This window comes from Trachurus trachurus, assembly GCF_905171665.1.
Source record: "Trachurus trachurus genome assembly, chromosome: 24".
Taxonomy (NCBI): domain Eukaryota; kingdom Metazoa; phylum Chordata; class Actinopteri; order Carangiformes; family Carangidae; genus Trachurus; species Trachurus trachurus.
The window spans coordinates 23,543,263-23,559,867 of record NC_139910.1 but is presented as its reverse complement, the minus strand read 5'-3'; the positions used below and the strand labels follow the sequence as shown (position 1 = coordinate 23,559,867).

Below are 16,605 nucleotides of genomic sequence, written 5' to 3'. Positions count from 1 at the left end.
CTGTTATCTTCATAATATGGATAAACAGTGACAGTTGTCTCAGACTGAAGGCCATTTCGATGGCAGCAGATCAAATGAAGGCTCATTATGGAAAAAGTGACACATCGGTGTCTGTAGCGAGGCTTACAGTCAGAGTATAAAGAGATTGCAGGCCGGCTGAGATGCCTGCGCCTCTGCAAAATTCCTAGCCAGCCAGGATTTAATGAAATTAGTGAACTGGAGCTTCAGTCCCGTGAGTTCACTCAGCTGATAGAGAGAGACACTATCCGTTAACATTTCACTGTGTGTGCATGTGTGTGTGAGAGAGAGAAGCATTATTTCTATCTCGTCCTCTCACTCCCTGTGTCTATCTCTCTCACACACTCACATACTTGTCTTGTTCCACAGAAAATGTGTCAGTCATGGGTCTCATCGCTGGAACAGCCTGTCAGATCTACCCCCCCCCCCCCCCCACCCCCCCCCCCCCCCCCCCTCTTCTCTTTTCCCTCTTTCCTCTCCATTTTTGGACATTTTCAAAAGGATGTGGAGCGAGAGCAGAGGTTCATACAGAGAGAAAATGGTGGCTCTTAAAGTGAAGCTGTGTTCCCTTGGATTATCAGGATTTTGTGATTATCCACAAAGAGTAGAGAGGAGAAAGGTCAGCGTTCAAGATCTCACTTCAAGGCTTCAGTACCTCCCTCAGTTTCTCACCCAGTGTGAGAGTGATTTTTTTTAATTTTTTATCTTATGACGCAAATGACTTTGATAACTGCACAACATTTGAAATGATTAACTGCTAGCTGCAGGAATCAAACAATGTACAGCATAATTGAAAGAGTAAACTATAAAGATTTAACAAGCCATGATGAGAATAATTAAAAACACTCGCAGGGGCCATCTTGTTTTACATCTACAGGCAAGATATATGATGTAGGTCTGGGCGGTTGGCAGTATGGTTGGGCTTCATTTCACGTAGGTATTTTGATGTCTGTGGTCTCCTCCACTTCTGGGAGACTACCCAAAGAAAATGTACAAATGCAGTATGAAAAACACAGACCTTTGGGAGGCAACTCCTAAGTTAATATGACACTGTATATTTGACAACTGGTTGCATATTTGAAAAACAATCAGTCTTGAGCCGCTGTGTCAACAAGCAGAAACCGAGCAGCAGGGTGCAGTGTTTCTCGAGAACTATTTGTGGTTTATTTTACTGGGAGAGTCCTTTTCGGTCCCTGTTAGGGCGTCAATTGGAAACAGCGCCACAGCTTTCCCCTGTCAAAGCTCCTGTCCCCGCAAGTGGTGGACGCAGCTTGCGGCTCGATATATACCAGCGGGATTTCCTGAGTGCACACCTGGAGGCTTGGCCCGGTTTGCATGTGCAAAGCGGTACCAAAAGTTAATTAGGGAAGTCCCATGTGGTTAAAAATAGATAATATGGATAGGCTATATTATATAGAGAATGCCTGCTCCATGGTTACCCTTTTCTGCTGTGACAAACTTTTTTTTTTTTAAATAATAATAATTTTTTATAGGAGCTGTTAATGGTTCATGAAATGACAATGAGGCCTGTTATTTTTACACAGATCCCAGGTCTTTATCTAGGTCTCTATGTCAGTTTTATGCACATGGACAATTAAAGTGATAAGTGAGTAGTTATTTGTAAAAGGGATACAAATAAATGTGTTTTGGAGGTTGGGGCAAATTGAGATCATGTTCCTTTGGGGCCTGTGGCGATCAGAAGGTCCTGCTACCAGAACTGACATTAAAGGTGCCCTGTGGCCTCTCAAGGGCCCACTAGACTAGAGCAATGTTTTATGTGATCGGGCCCCTGCTCTTTTTATTCTCACCAGCCTGCAGATGATGCAATATAAACTCCAAAGTAAAAACAAAATGCAGCAATGCAAAGACAGGAAAGGAGAACACTGCTGGCAAAGTTATATGAATGTAAACAATGCAAGTTTCAAGATGAGCTTAAAAAGAGCAGCGTTGTGAATATTTTATGAGGAGGTGAAATGTATTCAACACAGGTTCTTAGGGTATTTTAGTGAGAGGTGTACTGTACACAGAATACTGTATATCACCCAAGAACACAGACAATTCAATTCAGATGAAGAAAAACTACCCAAAAGAAAAAACTTAAATGAAAAGAAGTGGAAGAAAACTACTTTTGTTCCATGTAGCTCTGATCTAATTTTCCAGTAGAAAATCTTAACTCAACATCTCTGTTATGGCTGATGCTCACACGAGAGACACTCAGGATCCTGGCTTTAATTGGCCAAGACTTTGTTTTTCTCCATTAACCCGAGGATATGAAAGGATGACTGGTTGAACTGGTGTTCTTTCAGCCAGCCAAGGCCCCTGTTATTGCACAAGTGCTGGATCTGTGCCATCATGTTACACAACTGGGAGAATAGGTGAACCCAGAGGAACAGGGTTAACCTGGCTGGAGCCACTGCACTCCACTGACTGTGACTCCATGGGAAGAAGTTAAGGATCAGTCTCTTCAATTTACTGTCTCTGCAACTTGGATCTAAGATGGATAAAGAGATGGATAAAGTCTTCAGTGATTACATTTCCAACTCAGACTGTGCTGATTTTTTTTTTTTTTTCCCCAAATGATGTTACATGTCCGGATAGCCTGTTGACCCTTTCTGGGAGGGAGTGTGAGCAATTGCAAGACACTGAGACCCGCCTATGCTGATCACAGCATGTGTTTCCTGTATGGGAATGCTTAGAGTAGTGCAGTGGGCTTACAGTAAGTGTGTGTGTGTGTGTGTGTCTGAGTGTGCACAAGCGAGACAGAAAGGAAGAGAGAGACAGAACGAGCGAGGGCATATCCAAGGGGATCAAACCTAAACCACAGGATATTTCTGACCTTGAGGGCGAGCGGGTAGAGCAGGGAGGCGGGAGGGGGGATGAAGGGAAGGAACAAAGAGATGGAGGGAGAAAAAGAGAGGAGGGAGGAAGAGAGAGAGAGGAGTGGAGTCTTTGGAGGGCAGCTGGAAATCCTCCAGAATCCTCTGCTCAAACCAACCATAAAATTCCAACTGAAGCCACAAAACCAGTATGAGGACTGACGAGGTTGCCTTCTGCCCACAGTGGGTGTGTGTGTCTGTGGTGTGCACACATTCACGTCTGTGTGTGTGTGTGTGTGTGTGTGTACGTGTGTGTGCCATATGTGATTAAAGGGTCCGAGCAGAGGAGGCCAGGAGGCAGACGAGTGATGCAATCCACGGAAGCGAAGGAGAGGACACGAGGGCGGCAGGAAGGAAGGGAGGGAAGAGAGGAAGGAGGAATTGTTGCTTCTGGGGATCCAGCTCTCCAGGAATGTGCTGATGGTCCTGTCCCACGCAGTCGGGGAGAGCGTTGCATTGTGGGAAACTCTGCGGAGGTGACACCACCTGTTTTAGTGTGCTATACTGATTGCAAACGGATGTTGAAATCACACATTAAAAAGGGATAGACTTTTGTGAGTCACCATTGTTAATTTTCAAAGGCACAACAATGTTTGTTTTTTTCTCTCTCTCCGTGCAAACCGGTCTCCCACTGCAGGCTACAGGCCCGAAATCCACCCTCACACAGCGGCAGAGATCTATTTTGGTGCAAGCTACTCAATGTCCATAAGCACCCACACAGGCTCAGTGGGTAAGGTGATTGGTAAGCCCGGACAAATAGTCTATTTATGAGCATCGCAAGAGTGGGTGGTTGTCCTTGAGCTGGTTTGTCTGCCGTCTGAAGTGCAAAGTGCTGTATACAGTTACAATGGATAGAACACTCACAAGGACGAGTGAAGGTGGAGAGGGGCTGAGGAGGAGGAGCAGGGGGGTGGGGGGCGAGTGTGAGAGAGCAGAGCACTGGGAATAGAGATGGTGAGTCAGAGGCCATTTGGAAAGTAATTTCATCTCTGAATGCTGTATATCTTTTCATCAATGAAAGGAAAGTATTTTTCCGAACCAGGCAGACATAAGAAGAAAAACATCTCTGTTTGGTGAAATGGAGCCGATTTGAGGACAGCTTCCATTCACAGGTTTTTCTCTCTTCGCGCTGTATTTGTCTCATGTCGGTGAAGCTGGAAACACAGCAGTGAAAAAATATTCAGAGCAGGACTAACAGTCGACAGTCACGCTGCTAACCCTGTTTACTGTGCTGCTTACCATTTTAGCTGAGCATGTTAGCATAGGAACATTTGCTAATCAGCATTAAATAGAAGGAAAACTGAAGCCAGTGGAATTAAGTCATTAAGGGTTAAAGAACTTTGCAAGAAATTCTGATTAGATGGTGAAAAAGTCTTCAAGTTCATGGGCTCCGTGGATATCTGCAAGAAATCTCATGACAGCAACATCCCATAATTGTTGAAATATTTCAGTCTGAAGAAAAGTGGTGGACGGACAGATCTCTGGAGCCACGCCATGCTCAGATCATAATTGGTCATGTGTGAGGCCGTGTCGTTTAGTAAGTGTGCTCCCATCAGTCGTAGCCAAGGAGAAGTACATTTCCACTTTATGGCCCAAAGACTCTTCCGCAATTTTTTGTGAATCATTGGTTTCTTATGTCCTGGTGTTACTTTGAGGGTTTAGGGGTTCCAGCAATATTCTGGATAGGCTGAATGTGGTATGGCGCCAGGCCAGAGAAAAAAGGGGAAGAGAGACGGGGGAAGGGGAAAGGAGCAGGGTTGACGTGTTAGGAGAGACTACCACAGACAGGTCTGGACTGCCGTGTGTATACTGGCAAGGCAACCTTGGCCTTGACAGGACTACACAAACATGTACAATATTTGACTCCTGCCCAATTTCTTTCTTACATAAATATGGGTGGAGTTTCGTGTCCATTTACTAAAACAACCAAAACCACTCTCCAAATCTGTATGAAATCCATAAGATATTTCCCACTGTCAAAACAGGAACATGAAAACAAAAAAAAAGTATTGATGTGTGTTGGAATATGAATCTAAGAGGATTAAAAAAAAAAGTTAATGAAACATGTTTCCTGTTAACCGGGTTCACTGACTGGAGGGGAGGATAAAGACACCACAGAATACTGAGTTGGACTGGTTTGTGATTGGTCTGGCATCAGATGTGTGGTTATGTGGGCAAGCACAAAGAGAATGCTGCGGTTATTCTTGGACCACCAGTGTCCGCACTTCCATGTAATGTTCTGGTGTTTACCATCACTGGTTCAGTTCATCGGCTATGGGATTATGAGTCAGCTCCGTTAAGGAGCTGCGGAGAGGTCTTGCAAGGACACTGACTGACTGACTTACCCTCGCTGCATCCAAATTAAAGTGTTTGCACGATCCAGCACACACAAACCGAGCCAGGTCATAACCATCACCACCAAACTCCAGAATTCTACTGTGTTTTTTCTTTTTTTTGCTCTTTACACTCTTGTGTGCGCTCCGTAGCCGCAAATTCAAATCGGCCCTGGCTTGGAGTTCTGCAGTTTGTCTCACACAGTGCACATTTTGTAACGTTGTTTGTGCACTGTGGAACGTCAGCGCTGATATTTTCAGTGCTGTGGAGGAGTCTACCCAAAGCAGTGCAAACACGACCCATCGTCGGCATGATGTTTTGTTTGCTGAGCCCATCGCGTTTCAACAAGTATTTGCACCTCATCCTTTTTCTTTTTCTTTTTTACTGACAATGTGCTGATAAATTTGTGGGAATTTAATCTGTTACCATACAACCTGGTGGTGCGGCTGCCCAATAAGCATGCCATGGATTGGCAACATGTGAATCCTTGACTGTAGCTATACGTGACATACACTCTCTGCCTCCCCGGCTCACCTTTGAAAAACACAAAATGCCCTGGAGTAACGTGAAAAGTCAAACAGTATCAGTGCTGAGAGTAGCTCAAAATGGCATGCTTGTGAAATGACTGTCTGACCTTTCTTTTGTTGTTTCAGTTCATCCCCTTGATTACACATGTCAACCAGTGATGACATGTAGAAACCTCAAGTCTGCTTCTCTGTCATAGCTTCAATCTGACAAAGTGAAAACATCACAAACCACAAACAGTGAATCACACCGCCCTGGCTTTAATATTTATCAGTTCCATTACCCTGCGTCTGAACTGGCTGAACTTTTGAAATATGTTCTGTTTTTTTAATCAGGGTTTTCTATGAACAGCTGACATTTCTGTAATATGCAGACTGAGTCCTGTGAGAAAAAGCAAGTGAAAAATATTCCTGCACTATTGAGCCCATGAGTGAAAAATCAGTCTCTTCCTCTACTCTCAGTCATGTCAGATTGTACTTCTGGAAACTAAGAATTAATTTGTAGGACTTGTATCATTAATTTGCACATAGTAATTCAGTACTGCATTAAACTCTAGACTGATTTTATAGGCTACTTAACCATATTAATATCTATGCAAATACCTTTGAATCCCATGAGCATAGAGTTACAGATTATTTCCTCTGCAGACAGGAATTATTGATCAGTCGTCTTTAATATGACAAAAACATGGCGTTGTGTATTGTAAGCCTAAAGACAGACGAACACAGTGTTCCAGGTCAGGGCTGGAGTCTGTGCAGCTCTGGTCCACAGAGCAGCATGAGTCACCGGAACAGAGGAGATTGCTAGCTTGCAGAATTCATTAAGACAAATGTAAGGTATATGGATTTCCTCTGGAAAAAAAAATAAAAACCCTTGGCAGCCACAGACCAACACCCCAGTGAATCCTCAAGTAGCTTTCCATACACCTTTGGAATGGCAGTCTTTTGCAACTCTATGATTTACGTTGGTCTGAATGTAAATGAATTACCTTAAATCTTTCAGTATGTTGGACTATTTTGTGTTGGTTTTGGAACCATTCTCAAACAACTACTACAACAGACTATAACATTATATAGTCATATAGTCAGTCTCACACACACACACACACACACACACACACACACACACACACACACACACACACACACACTATAAAAATAACTATTTTAAAGCAGATAGTTTCACACCTTAAATGATGCAACTATTCGCTAGATGTACAATGTGAGAATTGATAATTTGCCTGTGAAGGGTGCAGGTTTAACTATTATTCCACAAACTACTGTAGCAACTATAATGTTAAGCCCCTCAGGTCCTTCTGTACAATGGCGCCCCCGTATGGCTGCAAGCCAGTAATGCATTAAAGCCTAATGTATTGCTGCTCTGGGTGACTGTAAAATCACTACTTTGTAAAAAGCAACCATTCAAATTTGTTATGATTGTTCTGGTTATGATTGTTGTTATGATCATTAGGCCTACTTCATTTTCTATCTTACCTATTATTTTTCTTTCTACATCCCTAAATCCTTCCCTCTTTTTATTTGTATTTATTTATTTTACCTATTTTTACCTTTACTCCCTCATCATTATGTCTATTTTTAATGCCACGTTACAATGGTTGTAGTAGTATTAGTATTGTTACCCCTGACCCAGTTCTGTCATAGCATGGTTTTCGTTTCAGTCGTTTAATGTTAAAATGTTACGTTCTTGTCTAGTTTGTCTCTGGCCTGTGCTGTGCTATCTTCACACCTGTTGCTGTCTTGTAGCCTACTATTGTTTGTTTTTGTACACACACACACACACACACAAATAAATAAATAATAATAAATTAATTTTCCTTCAACTAATTTGGTTAGTAAATAACTAAACAATAACAGTTACATTATAAGTGCTAGACATTATTGCTCAGCGGCAGTTCAAATCTGACTGAAACGGATATGGTTTTATAAAAAGCTAAATTAGCATTAACGTGAACTCTGGACAGCATAAAACTGTCATGTTTATTCTTCAGAAGATAACGTTATGCGCGTATAGTCAATAAAGCAGCTAAACTGATCCAGGAACAGTAGTTGTTGCATTAGGCAATCCCAGGTTTAGAGCATGGACGAGGCCGCGAATGAAAAGCTGATCCTGAATCAGCCAGCTCGACACCGGATGTCGGTTAACTGGCGTTTTGAGGAGCGAGTCGCAGAGGAAATACCTTCCGCCGTAGAGAACATTTGTGCGGGGCTGCCATTTTAGCGAGCTTACGGTAAGAAAACTCACTTCGTGTTGTTGTAGAGTTAGCTGGTTGCTAAGCGTTACAGTCGGTCACCGTGTGCACTGTGCGGTGCTCTGTCAGTTCACTGTGGATTTAACACACGTCCGACCTGTCAGTTCTGTGTCCAGTTCATGTTAGCTAACCTAGCTTGGTTACCACTGTGTCTGTGACACTGCTGTTCGCAGTTACTAATCCCAACAGTGGACATTACAAGACCAAATTAATAGAAACGTCATAGTTAGTCTGTTGTCCTGGTACTTAAGGTTTATATACCGAGGTTTGACGTATTTCAGACCCAGTTTGTCACATATTGTTTTGCCCATACAGTCTATGGTTTTAGCGAACTCTCTGAGCATTAAGCTAATTTAGCTGCTTTTGTTTTTTTTGCCTTTGGGCACTGGTCTAAAATTAGCCTCAGCACTGATGATACACAAACTAGTGTCACGAAGTGGGACAAGTTAAACAAATACTGTATATTCGTATTGTAGTAGTGAGTCCGGACCTGCAGCTGTGAAACACCCTCTGTATGATCCTGTCTAAACTCTTACTCTAAAGTCCTACTAAAATTATTATTAGTGTTTCTAGTTTTCGTCAATACCTCAGGTACTAACCCCTCCTCTGCAGTCCAACTGGTCGAGGCAGATGGCCGCCCACCTCGAGCCTGGTTCTTCTGCCTTTTTCTCTGCCACTGTTTTCATGTTTGCTTGCTCTTGGTTTTAACTGTTGGGTCTCTGCAAATATGTAGATGAAGAGAAATTATGTTGTGAATTGGTGCTGTGTAAATAAAAATTTACTTTTAACTTCACTTGGCTAAAAAATGATCCTCTGAGAATAGTGGCATGCAAAGGTTTGGGCACCTCTGGTCAAAATTTCTGTTAATGTGAACAGTTGAGCAAGTGGAAGATGAAACTTCTCCAAAAGGCATAAATTACATTACATTTGCAAAATGACACAAAAGGAAAAGGGCCCTTAACAAAGGTTTAGTCACCCTGCATAGTTAGTACCTAGTAGCCCCCACTTTGGAAACTATCACAGCCTGTAAATAATAAATATCTTGTCTGATACCTGAGAGCTCAAGTCTCCTGGGTTTCCCAGTCTTTGGCTGCTGCTTTGTTTCCCCTTTTCACTAAAAACTTTCTAAAACTATAGTTAACAAATAAATAAAAATGCAAAAGAGTGTTTTATCTGTAACTTTATGCCTTTTGAAAATCATTTAAGCTTCCTCTTGCTTAACTCTTCAAATTAAAGCAGATATCAGTGGAATGTTTTTGTTAATATAAGTCCTAAATAGTCCTATTTTCCGTCAGCAATCACTTACATGAAGTATTTCAGCCTAAACACGAGTCTCTCCGTCACTCTGCTCTGCTGTAACCCGAGGAGAAAATTTTCCTTGTGGGATACAAGTGTTATCCAATGAGGAGAGAGAACGGCATGAAGGCCTGTGTGTGCAGCCAAGGGATGCGCGTGAATGTGGTGACGTAGCACGAGGACCAATTGATGCCTGACAAGGGCGGGGGCTGCTAACTCATGGTGCGTTCAAAGAAACTCGTACTTTGTGTTTTTCCTTCCTGTGAAGTCATACCAGTTCGATCTGGTACGAGTTCACGGGTCGGAAGTTACGAGTGGCCGTTATAGGGAACTTTCACAGACAACAGGATGGTAAAAACACGAGCTACGGGTTACCTGGAACGCTACCAAGTCGTAGTTGTGACTTGAAGCTGTAACTTACGGTTTCAAAAGCCTGCCTTGAACGCAGCATTAGCCGAAACGGCCGTGAAGCTGATATCTGCTTTAACAGAAATTTTGACCCGGGGTCCCTAACTTTTGCATGCCACATGTGTGTGTCTGTGTTGTGAAACTGAATGAAACTCCTCGGTTTTACGCCTTACAAGTCTGTCTTGTTTCTGTTTCCTTTGGCAGCATCAATGAATCATGGGGGTCAACGTGGTCCAGCTCACCTCCAAGTCGCACCATGAAAACATCCTGGCCTCTCTGCATCAGCTGAGGCTACAGGGACAGCTCAGCGATGTCACAGTCCAGGTGGACTACCAGGGAGACATGCAGGAGTTTCAGGCCCACCAGGTGGTGCTTGCGGCCTCCAGCGGCTACTTCAAGAAGATCCTTCTCTCTCCGGATGAAGCCCGAGACAAACTGTCACTCTCAAATATGCACTCCAACAACTTCTCCAAATTTTTGGAATTTGTGTACACCGGTAAAGTTGAAGTCGCCAGAGACAAGATTGATGATGTTCAAGCAGCGGCTCAGTTGTTGGACTGTGAGGATCTGGCAGAGGTTTGTGGCGAGGCCTTGAGTGCGGGAATTCTACAAAACCCTGCACAGAAAACGTCCGCGTCAAACGTCAAAGACAAAGATGGCTCACAGGGTGACAAGAAAGAAAAAAGGACCCGGGGGAAGAAACAGCGGGAAAGCTTGCTTCATAAGCGGCGTCTCTCTCCACAGAGCACCGAGAAAGAAGTCAAATCAAAAAAGGGCAAGACAAAAGATGAAAAAAGACAAGGAGGACAAGCAAAGCAGAGGTTACCTGGCCGTAAGGTCCTTCAGAGAAATGCTAAAAAAGACGCTTTTAACAAGAAAAAACAAGTTGCCACCAAAGACACAGAGGACAATGAGGACGGGACTGATGGCGAGGCTCCGTCGGAGAAAAGAGCTGAGACGTTGATGGCGATGTCTGATATGGACGAGTGGGACTGTGATGACGACGTTCAGAGTAATGATCCTCAAGACCCCCTGATGTTGTCTATCGAGGAGGAGGAGGAGGAAGAAGAAGAAGAGGGGGAAGATGGAGAGTCCAAGGAGACGTCCAAAAGACCATCCAAAGCCCAGTTCCAGTGTAACAAGTGTCAGCGCACTTTCCACTATGAGAGAAGCTACTTGAAGCACATCAGGTAGGACGACGTGATTATTGATCATACACAACTCCCCAAATTGTCGGGAAAAGTCAGGAAAACGCGATATGACAGGACGAGTTCCAGGAGAAAAGCGAGGTTAGCACCCAGCTGTTGGCAAGCTCACAACCTCATTGTTGTGCTTCTCTGTGTTGTTGACTCAGAGTTGAGTGTGTGCACTGCTCCAATGTCACGTTGGTAATTACAGTGTGGTGGGAAATGTGAGTCATTGAGTGAGTTTTGGTCTTACCCTGGAGCTCCGTTGTTGCTCTTCCAGTGACTTGAAGCGCTTTATTGAGTATGTGGGAGGAAAACCTCTGTTGACCTCGGCTCTTCCTGTGCAGTTGTTTTTGGGGGTTTTTCACTTTTACTGTTTAGCACTTTGCCAAACACATTTTTTCAACCACTGTGTGATAATGGTAGCACCTAAATTAACTGCACTGTTTCTTAGTTACTGAAACACTAAAACCCATTCTCTGGACCAAATTCTCAGTGGCCCTGAACTCATTTAAAAAAAAAAATCAAACACTCTTTGGCCAAAACCTTAAACACTGTTCAGGTACTTCACCACAATTTGTAAAACTCATCTGCTCTTTTTTTTGCAAAACCTTAAACACGTTCTCAGTCACTAACCACATTTCACACTGTGATACAATTGTGTTGCAAGCAAGATTGCAGCAAAATGTGAACACAATTCCAACACAACAACTCAAAATTGAACACACATATTTCTAATGATGTGATCAGACCGATGGGGCAGGATAAAAGTCAGTTCAGAGCACAGGTGGCACATGTTCATTCATCTACAATGGACAGAAAGAATTTAGTTTTTAATTTAAATGTAGATATCACCTTGATAGTGATATTTTTTTGCTAAATCCATTTACAAAAAACATTTTCTGTTACATAACTACATGCCCTGGACGCTGTGTCCTAGTGTCTAACGAATGCTCTGTGTTGAATATGTTTTTACTTGCTGCGTGTTTGATCTGAACACATTGTTTGGTTTTGAGGTGATGGTTTGACTTTGATAGAAAGGTCTGGGGTTTTGTGAATGAAATTTGAAGTTTTGGATTTGTGTTAAATGTTTTGAGAAAACAGGTGGAGGTTTCAAGAAATGTGTTTTTAACAATTGGAGAAAAACTGTAACAGTTTAAGTTTCAAGGCGACTCCACCTCTAACGGCAGAGCTATGTAAGATGATAATCAGTGCCTATCTTGTTGTCTTTAAACAACATCTGTCCCTGATATTTCTGTAACCTGTCCTTGCTGTGTTGCACAGCACGTACCATGGAGTGAAAGCAGATGTTATCTATCGCTGCGAGACCTGCCAACAGACCTTCGCTAACCGCAGCAACTTGAAAATCCATGAAAAGCATGTCCACAGCAATGAGAGGCTTTTTGCCTGTGAATCCTGCGCAAAGACCTTCAAACGAAAGAAGGACGTTGTCCGTCATCAAAGACAGGTGAGGGTTAATGAAATTCCATACACTTTCCATATTTATAAGCAATACACAGTGAGATTTCCATGAATTATACGCAGTGTGATATAATAGTGCAATAGCAATGAGTCACATGTCATTCAATCTGGTTATGTCTGTCTTAGGTACATGAACGCAATCTGCGTCACGTCTGCCCTGATTGTGGAAAGACACTCAGCTCCAAAACGGCTCTGTTGCTGCACGGGAGGACACACACAGGCACAAAGCCCTATGAGTGCACCGACTGTGGAGCCAGGTTCACCCAGAACTCTGCCCTAAAGATGCACCGCAGGTACTGAACCAGGGTGGAGGTTGTGTAGGTGTTTGGGGAATGTATTTTACCTAGATGGTTACAGTTTCTTTTTTAACAAAATACAAATTTTCATCCTTCTTGGAAAAATTTCTTGACTTAGTCGTCCTCCTGCTCAGCCAGCTATGTACATTGAGTTGCATAGGAACTCCAGTTTAATATCAGGACTTCCGCAGGTCATTAAAAAGCATTAAATACAATTTGCTAAAATTAAGGCCTTAAGTGGGATTAAAAAACATTACATTTGATTTCCAGAGGCATTAAAAAAGAAAAAATCTTTTGATGGAAAAAATAATATTACCAATTTATTCTTAGTATATAAACATTAATTTTGCAGGTAAAGTTTGCTGAACCAATTAATTGGGTGTGTGTATGTGTATAGATAGGTATATGTACGAACACGTATGGTAATCATGGGCATTAAAAATGTTTGAAATGGCATTAAAAAGCATTCAATTAGCTTTGCTGGTACCTGCAGAAACCCTGAATATTTTCCATAACCCCTGTCTGTCCAATCAGACATTAATAATTCTTGCTAGAAAAAGCATGTTTGCACTTTAAACATACATAATAAGTAATAACATAATGTATGTATATACTGTACACATGACATAGTTATGGGTTTAACATGTCTCTTTCTCTATGTGTAGGACTCACACGGGAGAGAAGCCTTTTGCATGTGACGAGTGTGACTCCCGGTTCACTCAGAAGCACATGTTAGCCTACCACAAGAGATCACACACAGGTAACGCTGATATAACATCAAACCCATGTGTGTTACTGGATTTTCGTTATTAGTTTTCAAGTGGATTTTGATGTAGTCTCCACTTATTTTTGCCCTAGCTTAGAATATATTAAAGCAGGCCCTGAAGACTGTACCCACAGAGCTATCTCCAGCTGCCAGACCACACATGAAAACATGCTTCTTTTGTGTATTTCCCTCTTGTCAGGAGAGAAGCCTTTCATGTGTGAGGCCTGCGGGAAAAGCTTTGCATCTAAAGAATACCTAAGGCACCATTCAAACATCCACACTGGGTCCAAGCCGTACAAGTGTGAACAGTGTGGCAGAGGCTTCGCTCAGAGGAATTCCCTTCACCAGCATTTAAAAATACATACAGGTAACTGAATTTTTTATTTTTGTTTTGTGGTCATATGACAGAACATGACATGTTTTTTCAGCTGAAAATGTGTTAAATTCATCTGTTTACCCCTGTTGCCTTCATGTTTACACCCTGACATCGATGACACTTTTTCATTTTCGCTTTGTTCCATCTCAAATGACTGTTAGGTGAGCGTCCATACAGCTGCAAAGACTGTGACAAGCAGTTCACCCAGCTCAACGCCCTTCAGAGGCACCAGCGAATTCACACTGGAGAAAAACCCTACATGTGCGGTCTTTGTAGTCGCACCTTTACAGACAAGTCCACCCTCCGCAGGCACACTATGGTTAGCAGCACTTATCTTACTGTTGTTGTACAATCTGAAGTGTCATTTCAGATGTGAAATGTGGTGTTAATGAAACTGACTGAAAATAAACAGCATTAAAGGGATAGTTAAACATTTTGGCAAATTAGCCCATTGCCATAATCCCTATAGTTTTAGGACTAGGTTTGTTACCTATAATTGTCGGTGCAAGCTATTTTTAGAATGGCGGAGCAGAGCCGTGAGCTGCTGAGAGCTACGCTACAGAGGCTCATGGAATTTCTTGGTTTCCCTCATCAAACTCATCAAATACACAATCCAACAACTCCAAGGCGTGGTGAATGTGTGAACTTGTCCACGAGAGCGTTTTGGAGATGTTGGTTTGTGTATTTGATTAGTTTGATGAAGGAAACCAAGAAATTCCATGAGCCTCCGTAGCGTAGCTCTGAGCAGCTCGTGGCTCTGCTCCGCCGTTCTAAAAATAGCTTGCACCGACAATTAAAGGTAACGAACCTACTCCTAAAACTATAGGGATTATGACAATGGGCCAATTTGTGCTTTTACACAATGCCTACCTTATGTCTATGTTGTGTTTAAACTACTTTTACCCATCATACAGTTATGGAATTAACATGAGCCTCTTTTTAACCTTCAGATTCATGACACAGATGCTCCCTGGAAGAACTACCTGGTGGTGCTGGAGGGCAATGTGGAGGACAAGAAACCTAAAAGTCCAACTAAGGGAAAGACAGAAAAAGCAGCAGAGAAAAAGAGTTCAGCAAGAAAAAGCGCCGGTGCTTCCGGTGCTGCTGATGCTGCTGGTAAAACCAACAGTGATTCCACTGTGGTTTCAGCCGAGCCAGTCACCATCCCGTCTGAATGGACCAGTCACGGAGCCATAGCTCTGGTCAGTCACGGCGGTCTGGGCGGGATCACTGTCATCCACACCGAGGTGCCGCCGGGGACCCAGATCCAGCCCATCATGACCACTGACAGCACAGGGGCCAGCGTCATTTCCCTGGACGGCTCCAGCATCTCCGTCCCCTTCTCCATACCTGTGACTATGGCTCATCCTATGCCGCTGACCACCGAGGCCTCCTCCACCTCTTTGTCTGTGCCCTCGGTTCTCTCGGTTCCTGTTTCGGAGGCCATGCTGGCATCCGTCACAGAGATCCCAACTGTCTCAACCTCGTCTGTCCTGGAAGCGGCTGTTTCACAGACGATTTTGGCTCCGGTTTCAGACACGAAGACCTCCTCCGAGATGGATATATTACCCCCTAGTATTCAGACTGTGATTGTCACTGATAAAGCTTGTGAAAAAGAACAGACAGCAGCTGTCCAGAGTGATGAACAGGAAAGGACAGCAGACAGCTCTTTAGATGAACCTAAAGGCGCCTCAGAAGAAGCTGTGTAGAAAATGCATCTAAATGTTTTTTCAGCCTCTCACTGAAAGTTTTGTGTCCTGACTGTGGTTTTTTTGTCATTATCATTAACTAAAATCATGTGTTACGTAAACAGTCACTTGGATATGATGTTCAGTATTAATCCCACCATTTTGGACACCCAACGTATTCATTAAGTCTTAAATCTTAGAGATGTAACTATGTTATAATCAACATATTGAGTTACAATAATGAATGAAGTAATATATACATGTCACTTATAATGTACAGACTGGAATGTGGCATAAGTCACATTGAATACAAATAAAATTGATTGTCAGTTCATTACATGTAATGCCGAACATCTCATCAGGTTCAGTACATTTTAGTCTTCATGTTAATACGGGACACCTGTTCACTACACGTCATGTCCCGCAGGAGTTGTAACCTGGATGTTGTGTAGTATAGTCTGGGAACCTTGTCAGAAGTCCTTGGCAGCTACAGAATGACACTCCAGTGAATCCTCAAGTAGCTTTCCATACACCTTTGGAATCACAACATGCTTTTCGCAAGTCTCCTGATTTATTTTGGCCTGAATGTAAATGAATTAACTTAAATCCTTCAAAATTCTGGCGCTTTAGTATCTTTGGAACCATTTCCATGTAAGTACAACTATCACTCAAAGTTTAAAACTTGGCACTAAAGTGCAGGTCTTAAAACAAAACATCCCAAGGCACATTGTAGGGTTGATGATTTTCTTTCTTTTTTTTTTATTCTACATAACATGTTGTGAGCAGCACTGGTCTTCAACAGGGCTTTTCTCAGCTTCTCAGTTACACACCTACACACAGTCACTCTAATGAACTGAAGGAAGGAGGTTCCCAGTCAGTGTGTGAAGAGCGAAAAGAAGGGAAAAAAGGAAAAGAAATTAAAAATTAAATTAAACAAAATATGAGAAAGAGTTCACACACTTACTTTATTACACATACCAGAATACATTTAAAGAATCTGACTTATTTCATATTTGTATACGAGATCTTAACTCATTTTCAGTCCCATCACATAACAAAATACACCTTATAGGACGTCATTTCA

The 16,605-nt window shown here is 42.6% G+C and overlaps 1 protein-coding gene across 1 annotated transcript; it reads left to right on the top strand.

The window, feature by feature from the left end:
• The first annotated feature begins 7,877 nt into the window (after nucleotides 1–7,877).
• gzf1 (GDNF-inducible zinc finger protein 1) lies at nucleotides 7,878–15,765 on the top strand. Its single transcript, XM_084000813.1, has 8 exons — nucleotides 7,878–8,001; nucleotides 9,931–10,916; nucleotides 12,198–12,381; nucleotides 12,522–12,688; nucleotides 13,357–13,451; nucleotides 13,657–13,824; nucleotides 13,995–14,152; nucleotides 14,784–15,765. Exons 2-8 carry the CDS (start codon nucleotides 9,943–9,945, stop codon nucleotides 15,540–15,542), a joined length of 2,505 nt encoding a protein of 834 aa, XP_083856939.1. The 5' UTR covers nucleotides 7,878–8,001; nucleotides 9,931–9,942; the 3' UTR covers nucleotides 15,543–15,765.
• The last annotated feature ends 840 nt before the right edge of the window (nucleotides 15,766–16,605 follow it).

Bases quoted from the DNA above. Each gene is read 5' to 3' on its own strand.
- gzf1 (XM_084000813.1), top strand. From the start codon at position 9,943: ATGGGGGTCAACGTGGTCCAGCTCACCTCCAAGTCGCACCATGAAAAC. The intron at 12,689-13,356 runs GTACTGAACCAG...CTCTATGTGTAG, and splicing joins GCCCTAAAGATGCACCGCAG to GACTCACACGGGAGAGAAGC. The intron at 13,452-13,656 runs GTAACGCTGATA...CCCTCTTGTCAG, and splicing joins CCACAAGAGATCACACACAG to GAGAGAAGCCTTTCATGTGT.